At 49.5% G+C, this 14875-nt stretch overlaps 1 protein-coding gene across 2 annotated transcripts; it reads left to right on the top strand.

The window, feature by feature from the left end:
- Window positions 1–31: 31 nt before the first annotated feature.
- On the top strand, window positions 32–14495 carry GGA2 (golgi associated, gamma adaptin ear containing, ARF binding protein 2). 2 transcript variants are annotated; one of them, XM_075104551.1, is made up of 17 exons: window positions 32–254; window positions 985–1069; window positions 1831–1906; window positions 2392–2490; window positions 4326–4449; window positions 5630–5733; window positions 6239–6319; window positions 7239–7376; window positions 8496–8577; window positions 9509–9628; window positions 9905–10072; window positions 10328–10383; window positions 10678–10820; window positions 11584–11753; window positions 12689–12858; window positions 13299–13409; window positions 14043–14495. In XM_075104551.1, exons 1-17 carry the CDS (start codon window positions 68–70, stop codon window positions 14151–14153), a joined length of 2025 nt encoding a protein of 674 aa, XP_074960652.1. In that variant the 5' UTR covers window positions 32–67; the 3' UTR covers window positions 14154–14495. The 2 variants fall into 2 exon arrangements, with proteins under 2 accessions (XP_074960652.1, XP_074960653.1); XM_075104552.1 differs by lacking the exon at window positions 985–1069 and having other exon boundaries at window positions 176–254.
- The last annotated feature ends 380 nt before the right edge of the window (window positions 14496–14875 follow it).

Here is a 14875-nt window from a genome sequence, read left to right as displayed (position 1 = left end):
GTTCTCGCCAATGCGTGCTCGCTCTGCACGCCAGCGAGGGGAGGAGCAGCCGGAGGGGTGGCGGGGAATGTCTCACCGAGCCAGCCCACACCCAAAGCGTACACTTCCACGCCACAAAAACTCGCGTGGGCTTCCCACAGGGGCGAGCGGTGGCGTGCAAAGAGCGACGGCGGGTGGATCCGCTTCCTGCTCGCAGCGGGGCGGAGCGGAGCGAGAGTCCATGGCTGGCGCCGGGGAGCTGGAGCAGTGGATCAGTGAGTGGGGCTGGGGGCCGGGGGGCCACGGCTGGCTTCGGCACTGCTATACGGGAGCCAGTGGTAAAGCCAGCCCTGGCCCCCCAGGTCTGATCGGGTGGGCACCGGAGCCGCTTCAGCTCGGTGGAGAAGGGTCTGTCTCCTCCACGGAGCCCCTTCAGGGTGATGTTCATGCGTGCTGTCTTAACCTGCTGCACCTCTCCTGCTCCCCGTCTGCTCTGTCCAGCTTCAGCCCCAGTCCTGCCAAAGCTGAGCGCTGGACCGGGGAGTGGGTAAAGCTGAAAAAAGACTGTTTTCCTTAATTCAGCTGTGCGGGCAGAGCTTTGGGACTGGCAGTCGTGCAGCCCTGTTGCAAAAGGGTAAACCGTGGCTCTGTTCCAGCATGGCAAGGTTTGCAGTCAGGTCCTGCGAGAGCTGCCTGTAAATGCTTTTTAACAGTTTCTCGTGCTCTGTGCTAAAAGCGACATTGCGCTGTTGCTGCTTTCAACACCTCGCTTTGTTCCTGACTTTGACTCTTTAGGAGTGCGTACTCAGGACTGTATTTTTAGGCAGATTTTAGTAACAGCTGTTTCCTGCTCGCCCTGTGTCTTCCATTTCTGCCTCTTTTACAAAAAGCCCTGAAGCAGCTGGTAGCAGCGTGAGGTCTGAGCCGCTTCCTGCCCTGTGCCGCTCGCTTGCGCGCCTCTTGCACTGAGGCTGTTTTTCCTTTTTTTTTCCTCCCCCGTGTAAGATAAAGCCACTGACCCAAGTATCCCCGAGGAGAACTGGGAATGCATCCAGCAGTTCTGTGACCAGGTGAACGCTGACAGGGAAGGGTAAGGCAGACAGATGGCTCTTTGTGTTTGCTCTGGGCTGTGTGTCGGGCTCTGAGTTTCTCTCATGGCTGTGGGGGGAGAATAGGACCCGTAAGCCACTGTGTGGGGAGCCTGGAGAGACAGCAGGAGTCTCATTGGGCTCTGCTGCTCCCAAGTGCCCGTACGAGAACGGGTAAATAAGTTGCAAAGAGGTGGATGCCAGTGTGGTGGAGACTGGAGTCTAGGAACGGAATCTGACGTCCATTGCTGCAGCCCACGAGGTAGCAGGTCATGCCACTGTGCCCTCACCAGCCTCGTGGGAGGCTGGCCAAGGATGCCTGCTGTGGGGTTCTGCGGGGAAGCCCTGAGTGGGCTTTTCCTTTTGGAGAGGTGGGTGATCTCTGCTGAGACTCCCCCACCTTCCAGCTGACAGTCTCAGCTCTGTGGGAATGAGCAGGTGAATCCAGGCTCCTGCGGCTGCAGAGCCATCTCCATCTCCCTGTGCCTGCCCAAGGAGAGCCCCCAGCCTCTCCCAGCTGGCTCCTTCCGAGGGGGCAGCCTCTGGGCACGGCTGGAGGACAGCAGTGGGGTCACACAAGCTGCTTCAATTCATCTCTCGCCCCTTGTGCCTGTGTGTGTACCCCAGGCTCTGCCAGAGGAAGGGTGTCTGATGCAGCAGGTTGTGAATCTGGCAGTTGTAGTTCTCTGCAGGGCAAAATTAGCAGCATTTGGTTTTTCTTGGGAACTTGCGTGTTGTCTGACTTGCTTCTGCTGCTCCCCAGCCCATCGCTTGCATCGAGGCTGCTGGCACATAAGATACAGTCACCTCAGGAGATGGAAGCTCTCCATGCTCTCACAGTAAGTGCTTTCATCCATGTGCAAAGAGAGGCAGCAGTAACTTGGAAACAGAGTTTGGGGGGTAGAGCCAGTGTAGCTGTCTTCCATTTCTCTTAGATGTCCCTCCCTTTCAACTTCCCATTGCACAAGGAATACAGAAACCAGGGTGTAACGGAGGGAGTAACCGCTGCTGTTCCTTCCCATGTCGTTCTGAGGTGTTTCACTGGTCTGCAGCTCTTGCTGCTTGGCCTGTGGCCCCACCACAGGGTCAGTGGCCCAAAAGTTATTAGTGATGGATAGAACAGAGCAGGCAGTCTTAAACATGCTCTTAAGAAGGCTGGGTGAAGGAAAAAGATGTGTTCTTGCTGCACAACTTTCTCAGTATCTTGCATTTGTGAATGCAATGCCAGAGAGTTCTTAGAGTTAGTATAATAATGGCAAAGTTATTTTTAAAAATTCCCCAAGACCTGTGTGTACAGTTTCTGGTACTGTTCTGTTCTCTGCAGGTGCTAGAGACCTGTGTGAATAACTGCGGTGAAAGATTTCACAATGAAATAGCAAAATTCAGGTTTCTGAATGAGCTGATTAAAGTGCTTTCCCCAAAGGTAGGTGGTCATGGTTATGCTGGACACAGCAGGTAGGGCATACTCATTATTTCATGCTGGATATGAACACTTACCATTAGTCTCACATAGAAGTAGAGCAGAACTCGTTCTGTGCCTCCAAGCACAAGGACTGGATGTGAATCCCCTGTAAAAGATATAAGCCAAGGGCTCTTTCTGTGAAAAGCTTTTTCCTTGTGGTTTCTCCCAACTCTGCTGGGACAGTCAGAGATGCTGGAGGAGCTTGAAATTGTTCCTGAGACCCCTCAGCCTGCGGCCTTTTTGCCTCTCGGTGATTTACAGAGCTTTGGCTGGGGAATTAGCAGAGGACAGAGGTGCCAGGAGCTGCCCAGAGCCTCTCCCGTGTTGTTTTATGCTCTGTCCTCAAACTCTTGTGCTCTGGCTGCTCTCCTTGCTTTCTCCTGGCAGAGGTTAGCCTGGGTTTGGGTCCCGTTCATGGGGCAGGATCAGCGCAGGTAGCGGCAGGGGGCACTGGACTTCAGCAGCGCTGGTGCAGCACTCGCTCCACCATTGCCTGACACTCGTGCATTCACACAGCCCCTTTGGGGTCCTGCTGAGGGTGCCCTGAAAGCCAGGCAAAGGGCTCCCGGCCCTGGGCAGCAACAGCTCCGGGTCGGGGAGGCTGGAAGGGATCAGCTGTAGCTAACGTGGAAGCTGCAAAGTCCCTTGCTGCTGCTCCGCTTCCCTGGCTCGCAATATATTCAGTATATTCATTCCTGCTTCCTGCTGTGGAGCACTTTGCTTCTGAGTGCAATCGCTGCCTCCTGAGAAGGGAAGCAGCCGTCAGAAATGAGGAGCTTAGCTGGAGAAGCTGAGTGAGCTGTGAATTCAGAGTGGGCGTGCTGGGTCCCCTGGCAGAGCCTCTCATGATGAAAAATGGAGACCTCTTTTATCGGAGGCTGCGTGATCTTCATGCCTTGCTCCTCTCTGCATCGAGCAGCAGCCCTGGGGCTTTCTTAAATACCCTTCTCAGTAACACAGTAATTGATTCCCCTTTTTAGTGGGCCCTGCGCACATTTACCGCTTATTCGGGCTTCATTTTCCATTACATCATCTCGATGGCAGAGGTGCAAAGAGCTGATTTCGGGGAAATGTTTAACCAAACAGCAAAACCTCTTCCCTCAGTCCCAGGTTTGGTAAAGGCATTTCAGTGAAAACAACGAAGTTTAAACAATATATTGCTAAAGAGGGTTTTGGTTGCTGTTTTGGCAAAATAGGTATCATTTTACGAGTTTAAAATGCCTGGCGTTTTGGAGGTTTGTGTGTGGCTTTTATCATTCTTCCCAGTGTTTTTATAATAAAGTGAGTGCTCCTAGGCAATACTGAGAGAAATCAGAGAAAATGCCCAGATGCTGAAAAGAGACAGTAGCTTTCATTTCTCATTGCATTCAGTTTTGGTTGTTTGGTGTCCGGGTCTGGCTGAGGCCAGTGGTGGTATTTGCATTGCGGGCAGTTAAGGAAAGTATTTAAAGTCAAGCACAGAACTTCTTTCACTGAAATACAACCACCTACTTTTGGTTTTGGATTCAGTAACTGATCAGAGAAGTTTTGAAGCTGTTTCATTTTGATTGTCATATAATATTCATGTAATTATTGTACACTTAATAGCATTCTTTGTATTTACAGCCACAGCTCTACACGCAGTTTCCTACACCACAAGATACGCAGTTGTCAACGCTGTGAATAAAGTGTCAGGAACCCACATACTACTTGGTCTCTGCACACAGACAACGTGGGGCTTTAGTGCCGTATCTGGACTATAATTCCTAGGATTTGATCTTTTTTGTCTTTACTTTGTTGTTTTGTTTTGTCTCCAGTACTATGGAACCTGGTCTTCAGAAAAAGTCAAGTCAAGAGTCACAGAAGTAATATTCAGTTGGACAATCTGGTTTCCTCAGGAAGTCAAAATTCGGGATGCTTATCAGATGCTGAAGAAACAAGGTTTAGTTCTGTTATTTCAGTTTCCTTTTTAGCCTTCCAGGTCACATGGTTTCAGACCACAGATAGCTGTCCTCTCCAATTTGTGACTCAGCTTTTTTCATAAAATGTTGTGCCTAAGGAAAAAAGGACAAAGGCCACACTTACGAGGCTGTTTGGGTACTTAAGGACGCATGTAACTGTTTAAAGAGATTTATCAAAGAGCAGCCTATTGAGTCAAAGATCAGGCTAGCCTTGTGGCCTCTCCTCACACAAAGCTCACTGCTGTTGCGCAGGGAAGAGGTACAGGGCTAACTCAGAGTGATCTTTGCCCTGGAATACTCTCGCAGGATTGAGGGATGGCTTCAGAGAGATACTGAGCTGGATGTTTCATCCATTCCATCATGTTTAGTAGTCCTTAATGGTATTTTCATCCAGAAATTTGTCCAATTCCCTATTGTTATCCCAGGTAATACGTTTCATAGCTTAACGAAGAAGATGCTGTAATGCTCTCTGTGGAAGTTCAGGGGAATTAGGGAATTTGTTTTTAAATGCTTCCCACCAGGTTTGCTTTGTGCATCTTTGAGCATCAAATGGCTTTGCAAGCCTTCCCCCACGTCCTGCTGTGGCAAGCCTCCTCGCCGTCACTGCCTTTCCCTCGTGCAGCGGCTGCTGCGGGCTGGGGTGCTGAGCAGGGGTGCTGGGCGCCTTCCTGGCGGGCAGGTCTCAGGGACTGCTGCCCATCCAATGCAGTCGGTGGCCGCAGGCGCTGACCAGAGAGGCAGGAGGGGAGACCTCCACAGAATCACTGCTGACACCAAGGGCTTCTTCGGTACTCGGCTGTGCGTGTTTGGTGCCCCGCGTCCTATGGCCGTGCTGGCTGTGGCAGTCCTGCGCGCTCAGGCGTCAATACTGGTGTGCTCCCAGTGCTCTTGCTGTGGGAGAGTTTTAGCAGCTCACCCAGAGGGAGCTCAGCACATCCGAATTTTGTTTTCTACTCTGAAAATCTCATTTGACCCGCGCTTAATTCAAGGGAGAAAGGGAAGTCTTTTGTCTGGGTGTGTGCTAAAGCAACTCCTTGCTTCTCCATCTCATTCTGTAAAGTTCTGGGGAGGGGTGAAGGAAATAGGTGTGAAATCCAATGTTGAGCACTGGTGTTTTAACAGCTCGGGCGTCACTGAACAAATATTGTTGCCCATTCCAGGGATTGTAAAAGAAGACCCCAAATTGCCAGAAGACAAAATTTTACCTCCCCCTTCTCCAAGACCTCAGAATTCTATTTTTGACACAGATGAAGAGAAATCCAAGGTAAACCTTAGGGTTCTCATGCCTACCCCCCGCCTTGGATTTGTACTGATGAGGAAACAGGCTCAGTCATATTTGGGGAGCTTTTGCTGTTTCAGACAGAATACCTCCAGAATAGTGCTAATACCTCTTGCTGTACAACAGCTAGAGAATTCTTTGATGCTTTACCAGATATTTTTGCTTAGTAAAAATGAAACTTCCTTACAGAAAAAAATCAGTTTCTATTAAACTTTCCTGAGGGAGGGTATCTCCAGGTCTCACAGAAGTTCTGCAGAGCTGGAGAGTTGCTGTTCCCGAACAGCCAGTGTGTGCAGGCAGCTGTAAGAGGCAGCAATATAATCTGGGTTAGATTATGGGACATGAGCCCACATATTTCCAAGACTATAGAAACTATTACAGCACTGGTTGTCTCTGAATATCTCTCAATATCATATCAATATCTTATGTGACGTGTCTAGCATAGTGCCTGGAGACTGCTGCTCACTGCTGTCCAATGCTCTCCCCTCAGCTCTTAGCACGGCTTTTAAAGAGCAACCACTCTGAAGACCTGCAGGCTGCCAACCGTCTGATCAAGAGCATGATTAAAGAGGTAGGGAGCTCTGTGGGTCAGAAGCTGTGTCTGCAGCCACGGAGGGCGGGAGGGGACTTGGCAATTCAGTTTTTGCCAGCGGGCCCTCTATACCTGACCTCTGTAGAGCCTGCCACCTCACTGGTGTTGAAGGGAACGCCGCGAGGTGGTAATGGGAGCCTTGCTGCAACATCAGTCTCGGGGGAACTGCTTAAGCTGCCCCAGAGGAGGGACGATTTTCAGCACTGGTTATTCCCAAGTTAGCGTGGGATTGTTTTGTTTTGTTTCCCTAAAATATGCCATTGCCAGGAAGAGGGAATATTTATAGCCAGGAGCCTGTACGGTGGGGCACTTCCATGTTAGTGGGATCCTGGCAGTTGTACTGCATTACTGATAGAAAGTTTCCAAAAATAAACTTAGTTCCCAGGTGGAAAAAAGCCACATCTGTACAGAACTGCCTCTTTTCTACAAGCAGTGTGTGTGTGCATGTATGGTGTATCTGTTTTCATTTCCACCTGAAGGGGCACCCCAATTCTCCGCATAAATAGGAGATTTGGTCTGGTTTAACAAAATCCCCACATTTTTTTGGGGAGTGTCCTTCTGTATGGCAGAAGCTGCCAACTCCTAACTCTAACTTTGAAGTCTTACTCATGCCTGTGGTGAAATGAGTTCTTATGCACCAGCACCCTGGCCAGGGTGGCCTGAGAAGGGCGGGAGGTTTCCATCTTCACCCTTGACAGGGAGGTGTCGTGCAGCACCGATACTGGAGCTGCTGGGGGGCGAGTCCTTACCCGCACTGCTTTGTGCCTCCTCCACCTGCAATCAGCTACTAGTAGGAAGGAACTCCCCAACAAGCGTGATCCAGAGTCACCCAGCCAAGCACGTGCACTGGCTGCATTAGCCAAATCATCACCTACTTTGATTTTATTTTTCATCAAAGGAACAAGAGAAGTCAGCTAAGATGTCCAGAAGAGCGAATACCATCAGTGAGGTTTCTGAGAATGTTAAACGTATGGATGAATTACTGGAAAACTACAAGAGGCAAGAACTACCCAAATCTGACCAGGACACCCTACAGGTAAATGCTCTTTTTCCTGCATAAGAGGGTCTTTTGACTGGCTGTGGCTGGGGGGGGCGCAGGGTAACAGCACTCCAAGGGCAGCACGATGCCCTGGAAACAGCATTAGCACAGCAGATAGTTTCCAACATATCCGATGAATAACAGTCCCTCCCATCAGTGTAATGGAAGCTGGAACGGAACCATCTCCTGCTGTGCTTGCCTGAGTTTCTGTCCAGGTTAGCGGCAATTCTTGTGGTATCCTACGGGGAAATGGCTCGCCCTCCAGCAGTGGTATAGCACACAGGAATCCCCTCGAGCCTGAGCGTGGTTAGGTGGGCATGATGAGACCTGACCAGAGAAGCTCAAAGCTGTGGGTTCTTCAGCTTGCGCTATGTTTTCTGTGATTCCCACTTTTCTGCCCAGAGTTCACTGGTGTGCTGCTGCTCATGAGTATCAGTGAATTGAGGAAACATTTGATGTGACTAACAGGGCTGTCAGAATAGCTTTATGGTCTCCAAATACCTGAAACTCCACTAGGATGCCTACCAGACTCTCAAATTAAGAAAAAAACAACTTTAGACAACTGAATTTTTGTAGGTAAGAACTTCTCCTGTGGCTACACATGGTGGCAGAGTTTGGAGTTAGATCCCTTTGGGGAGGGCTGCTGCTCTAGATGGAAGAGACCCTACTTTCAGACTGAAAAAGTAGCCGCCTCCCTGCCGCCTCGCTTCCTAAAACACTGAGAAGACAGCCGTAAGCAGCTTTGCATTGCCTGATGGTAGCTGCAACTGACGGTTGTAACACTCCCCTCCGAGTACTGTGATCCTCTATTCATTCCTGGATACTTTTAAATTGAGTAATTTTACACTGATCTATCTTACACCTGTGTGCACAGAGAGGATGTGATTGCTGAGAAGATACCAGCAAAGCTTTCTTGTTCCAGTGGCTGTACATCCAGGCCACTGGATTTTTAAGAGTGCGGCAACACGCAGCATTGATGCCCTTTGTCTGGACCTGGGCAGAAAGTGCACCTTCCTGTTCTAGATGTATCGTCAGTCACAGGTGGCCACGGAGACAGAGAAGTGTCAGAGTGTCTGGGATCTCCTGAGCAATGACATGAAACATTTCCTTCCACAGACTCTGTTTCAACGCTGTGAGAAGCTCAGGCCGCTGCTTTTCCGCCTCGCCAGTGAGACAGTCGATGATGATGAGGCTCTAGGTAAGGGCCAATGCTGTCCTTGGGTCTCTTTGTGGCTAAGTTTTTCTGCCTTTCCTTTGATGAGTGGGGTATGCCCTTCATCTGAGAGGGGGAATGCTTGGGGACGTGCTACCCTGCTGGCAAAGCTTTCCGCTTGCGCCTTCAAACCATGCCCATGGGAAGTGGCATCAGTCTCCTCCCACTTCTCCCCATGGAAGCGATTAATTTTCACTTGGAGACTCAGTTTCTTCCAGCTGAGGTGGTTTTCAGAGTTTCTGGAGTTCCAATGTTCAGAGAACCGAAGGCTTTTGAGGTCTTTTCTCTCCAGCGACTGAAGCTCTCCCTGTCTATCAATACAGAGGGAGAACATTTTTTTTAATTTCTTAAATAATACACTGAGAAGGATCTTATGAGCAGAATCTTTGAATTCCACAGTTGAGAAAGCTAGCCCTTCCCAAAGGATTGCATTTCACAGTCTTGACCATATGCCTTGAAAACCTGACTGAAGCGATGCCTCGCTGAATAGACATCCTAAACAGCAACCATAGGAGCTCAGCTGTGCCTCAAACATTTTGTTCATACCCATGAATGCCAGGGTTTTTCAGCTGGGGAGAGCTGGATTATAGACTCAAGTACACTCAGAAAACTTGCAGAGAACAACAAGTGCATAAGAGATGGCAGGAACTGTAAATACTTCAGAGATAGGATCAGATTTCAGTGATCTTGATAAATGAGAGAGGCCTGAAATCAGCAGATGTATGTGCAAAATGCTGCACTTCAGAAAATGGAATGAAAGACTAGCCAGGATCGTTAAGGCAGATTGTCCCACTAGATTTTGCTCCAGGCAGGTCCTTAGATGCACTGTACCTTTCCTAAGAGCAGTTTGGAGAGTGCTGTGGGACCGACCCCCGTGTTAGAACATTAATATGCTGCTTCTTCTCTTGTTTCCCAGCTGAGATACTGCAGGCCAACGACAAGCTCACGCAGGTGCTCGGACAGTACAGGCAGGTTGTAGCCAGCCATGAAAATGGTGGTGGAGGAGATTCAGCTACCAGCTCCGCTGATGCACCAGGTAAAGAGCATCCTGCAGCGTTCCACGACAGCTCTACTGCATGTCATGTACGAGTGGAGTTTGGAAGGGGAGAGTGGAGCTTCTCAGAGAACAAACGTGCAGAAAATCCTGTAACACAGGAAAACTGTTAAGTAACCATCATTTTCTTTTACATATGGTTGATAGAAAATATTCCCGAAGTTCTTCACCCACAAGTCCTTTCAGGCACGCCTGTACCCATAAATACACTGTTCCTTTCAGGAGGTTTCTCTTTAACTCTTCCCACTGTTTCCAAAGCATGCCGGGCAGCCCCAAGGCGCATGAAGAGCTATACGCTGATTGACTTCTCCGAACTGGAGGCGACATCCCAGTCTCCTACTGACCAATTTGCAAACAGAACCACTGCCTCCCGCCACGGCAGAACAACCTCTACCTGTCTGCTGGACGAGGAGTTTAAGTCATTAGGTTTGTATATGCACTTCAGTACAGTGTTACCCTTGTTACTGGGGTTCGTGGCATTTAATAAAGATAGAACTTTGATGTTAATGTTGGTCCTAAGAGAAAGTAGACTCTTTCAGCCAGAGTCATAAGTTTTCAAGAATGTCGTTTCTTTAATGGTGTTAAGACTGTAGTCAGACTGCCGTTGGACAACAAAGGAAGAACATATGGAAAATCCTTGTTTTCTGTAATTGACCGGTAGCATTTCGGCATCTTTCTTAGGTCTCAGCAACTCTCCTGTTGTACAGAAACCACCACCTGATTTTGGCTTAGCAGAGGTGAGTGACCCTCAGATATCTATGTTAGTCCGTAAGGTATGAAGGACAAAAATCAGACAGGAATCTTCATCTCTCAGCTTTCTCTGGCAGCCTTTTTTAATGCCACTCTATTCTGAAGGGAAAATGGAATCCTCATGCTTCTGCAGTGAATTTCTCAGTTGCAGTTTGCAACCAAATTACTCATATTTATTTTTACTTTAAGTAGTGCTATTAAAAATGAGATTCTTCTCAGTGAAACAGGTCTGAGTTTTGCCGATGTTCTCTAGCATGAACCAGAAGTGCCTTATTTTTCAGTCTGCTGTACATAATGGATGTAGTGAGATCGTAAGTGCTGTTCAAACACTGGGAGGCTGGGAAGACGGCTGTTCAGAGAAGAATGCCTTTGAGGGCCTGGCTGATCAGCTCTCTCCGCCATCCAGGACCAAGACGTTATCTTTGTAAGCAAGCTCTGCATAATACAGTCTGACTCTGGAGATGAGGAATACTGTTTTACAGCAGTGAGGTTTAGGAAAACCTTTCAGCTGCACCTGGTTAGTGATGGCAAGCTATCCATCCACGCATTGGCTCTTAAGCAGCTGTTATGCACCTGGTAATTGCACTTTGTAACTGCACACTAGGACCTTGAAAGGGTCAGGAACTTGGGGAGACAAATCCCATGGCTTTTTAACAAGGTGATCTTGAGCTAAAGGAACAAAAACCTTACATCCAGGTCTTTTTATAATAACCTGTGACTCAAAAACTACTTTCCCCAGCTTTCTTCAGGCATTCAGTGGAAGCCTAACAGTTCATGAGCCAAATTAATCATCCACAGATCTTCAGAGCAGGCGACCTTTACGATAGCAGGCTTACCCAGTCTGCTATAATACAGGCCAGCTTCCTGCACTGTTTTTGAGCTAGAACTTATTTTAATCTCACTGACTAGAGCTCCAGAGACTGTGCATGGGGAGAGTAGGCTTCCAAAGCCCTGAAACAGTTTCACGTTAGTAACAGAAATCAAAGGGAGTGCTGAAACAGCAGCTTCTTCCATATAAAATAGACAGTTTTTTTAATTTCTCAAGAACTCTGAGAGTATAAGCTTGTACTTTCTTTCTACCGAAAATCAGTGGGGGATTGGGAACACAAGATGGACACAGCAGAAGATGGTATATACCATGCAGTCTCCCCAGTTAATACAAGCTTTCTACATGCTTTTCTTTCCAGGGATTTATCACCAATGAAATTGCCCTTTCCAGATCTTCCAAATAGCTCAATGGCAAATACTTCATTCTCCAGCCTAGGCCATGAGCTGAAGCCTGCTGCCTCTTTGCATCCAGCTTCCCATGAGGCTTCTCTAGAAAACCTTTTTGTCCCTTTAATTTCAATTACACCGAGTAAGTGCAATGATTTCTGTGCCCCAGCTCTGCTTACTAGAGGCTTATTAGAGCTCTTCTATAATTTTTTTGCAGGGGAGGAAGCCAAAGTAGCTTCATGCTGTGGGGGTTGGCTGGAGAAAAGTAATGACTGTTCTACGAAGGACTTGATATATCTGAGAATTTGAGCAAAGGCTAGGGATTGCACTTGTTGGGAGTTTCCTGCCCTGGCTAACCTTTGTGGTGTGCTTCTAACCTGCCTGCCCTTAGCACCTTTAATCAGGCTTCAAACAGTATTTTTCCAGAGGTTTAAAAGGTACCTATGGGTGGGAGTTGCCCTGCTTCCTAAAGCAGAGCTGTTCTTTCCACCTCTGCTTTTCGATTCAACGCTGAATGACTCGGCCCCGCAACCACTTCACAGAGTGTCACCCCGAGTGCGCGGCACCCCAGTGTACCCCATGCAGGGCATGTCCTGTTAAGAGGACTGCAGCACCTTTTGGAAGAGGATAGGTGCAAAGAGATTCTGACCTGCTTGTCTTCTGACTTCGGTCTCTCAAGTGAAGGATTTATCAGGTTTTGGAAGGGCTGGATGGGGATAGTCATGTGTTGATTTGTCAGGCAACGGTGATAAAGGGCTAAGTCTGGTGTGTGCCAGGGAGTTACATTTTGCTTTTCCCATTATTTCTCTTCTGGATTCATGCTCGACATCTCTAGCTGGCTGTTGAAGTCTGGGCTGCTAAATCTCTAATTTAGACATTCAGATTCCTTTCTCTGCCTTAGAGGTGAAATGTGAAGCACAGGCAGGTGCTGTGTGCTGCTTGGGCTGTGAGTTTGCTGGAGGAAGTAAAAGTGTGTATATTTCCTTTTTGCTGTTCCTTACCCTGTCTTCACTGTTCTACCCTCAGAACAGCGGGGAATCCATGCTTCGTTTCTGATTCTCCTTTTGTCTCCGGCAGGCAGTATCTGTCCACTTACTGTGTATGACAGGAATGGTTTCAAGGCCATGCTCCACTTCTCCAGTGACCCAGCTCCTGGCCGACCAGATGTGCTGGTGATGGTTCTTTCCATGCTGAGCACATCAGCCCAGCCAATTAAGGACATAGCGTTCCAGGCTGCAGTCCCAAAGGTGAGAAGCCTGTGATGAGTAGCAGAGAGTGGGACTACTCAGAAAAGTCCTGAGAAGGTTCACCATTTCTTGCCTAGGATTTGCCTTGCTGATTGGAAATTGCATGGCTCGCTCTCTGTGAATGGTGAACTTGCTGTATGGTGGTGGCTGTGGCCCCAGTGCCTGTTCCAGAGCATAACCCGGGCCTTGAGACAACTAGACGAGCCTCCAGACACGCTGCTTTAGCCTCCTGGTTAAGGCACTTGTTCTGCCTGTGTACGTGCAGTGTAGAATTGTCTACTTAGGAGTATCTGCCTTTAGGTGGAGGCTGTGCAAAGGCATGCTTTTCATTCAGCGACAAAACCTGGCTGATGTATCTTTAACGAGGGCTGTGGCTTGTTAATACTCCCAGCCCTTTTTCAGTGTGGACCAAAAAGCATTCCCTTTTTTTTCTCTTTCAGACCATGAAAATAAAGTTACAGCCAGCTTCTGGCTCTGAGCTGCCTGCCTTCAGCCCTATTCTCCCCCCTGCGGTGGTATCCCAGGTCCTGCTGCTCGCCAATCCGCACAAGGTACGTGTGGTGGTTGAGTCTGCAGGTGGAGCACACAGAGTGTCACTGTGCGGGGTGGGGTATTTGTGTGAAAGACAGGGAGAGGATTATTAGAGGGGAGATGTAGGGGACAGACAGAGCAGTCTGGGCTGTGGTGGGAAGACATTTTTCCCACTGGAACAGCTTTGCAGAGCTATAATCTAAAGAATCAAATGGGCAGTAGCTGCAGGGGCCTGTACAACTCTGCTTCAGTCTATCTGCAGTGATGGCTCCTGGTGTAGACGTTGTGCAGATGTTTGCAACTGATGGAACACGAGGCCACCCAAGGCACAAGCGATGGGTGGCGGTTCTGCCGCACTGATGAATAATTATCTGACCGAAGATTGGTGTAAGGAATCCTCTGTCACTGAGAAGGCTGGCCAGACCTGGATTGCCAAGCACGCCCTTGGGTGGCTTGCACAGCTCTCCCAGTTGCTCCCCACGTATTTTATGAGGATCCAGGTCTTTTTCCATGCAAGAGGTTCTGCATGGCTGAAGCGTTACTGTCCTCTTTCACAGGGTGATTCACTGCAGCAAGGCTGCCAGGGGTGAGGCTGAAGGGGACAGAGGAATCTGCAACGGTGACATGCCCCTCTCTGTTCCTTTCTCTTGCAGGATCCCATCCGACTGAGGTACAAACTAGCGTTCATGCAAGGTGCGCAGCCCTTCACCGAGGTGGGAGAGGTGACTGGCTTCCCAGAAGCAGAGCTCTGGGGCAGGAGCTGAAGTTCAGCAGGCCTGGACATTGCCGTGTTGCCTTAGTGGTGGATGGGAGGGACTGTGTGCCAGCAAGGCCGCCTGGACTCCGTAATGGCTGCTTTCCTTGGGATCCACCATCTCCTTCTTCATTTCGGTTTCTGCGCAGCTGTCTGGCAGGAGGAGCACAAGCTGGCTGCTTCTGCCACAGCCTTTTTCTGTAGCTGATGCTGCTTTACAGGAGGCTGCTGTAGAGCCCGGGAGCCTTAACGCTTCTTCCATACAAGTGTTTCCTGCTGCTTTCTGGACCAATTTTCTCTCTTCCCCATTAATTTTTTTTTATCCCCAATTAAAAACAAAAGCAAACCTCTACCATCCCTCAGCCCTTGTGGCACACTGCTTGCAGCCGGGTCAGGGACCCACCGCCCTGTTTTCACTGGGGTCTGTGTGCAGGCAGGGACACGAGGAACGGTGAGCGTTGGGCTCTCTGGACTCCGGTGGACGTGGTTTGTAGGGGGGGTGCAAATCGGGAGGCAGAAGACTAAATAGGGGAGGGCTTTGGGGCCGGCCTGGGAGGGCGGCCGGGGACCCCCTGCCCGTCTGTCCCTGGGCCCGGCGGCTCGTCGGGCACGGCGCTCCCGGCGTGCCTTGGGGTTCTCCTCAGCGCGGCCGCTTCTCGCACACGGGCCGAACGGCCGCGGCTGCCCCGAGGCCTCGCTCGCCGCGCCGCTCCGTTACACACCCCCGCGCTG

This window comes from Phalacrocorax aristotelis, chromosome 10 (genome assembly GCF_949628215.1).
Source record: "Phalacrocorax aristotelis chromosome 10, bGulAri2.1, whole genome shotgun sequence".
Classification (NCBI taxonomy): domain Eukaryota; kingdom Metazoa; phylum Chordata; class Aves; order Suliformes; family Phalacrocoracidae; genus Phalacrocorax; species Phalacrocorax aristotelis.
Note: the sequence above shows the minus strand (reverse complement) of the source record. Positions and strands in the feature narration are given on the sequence as shown.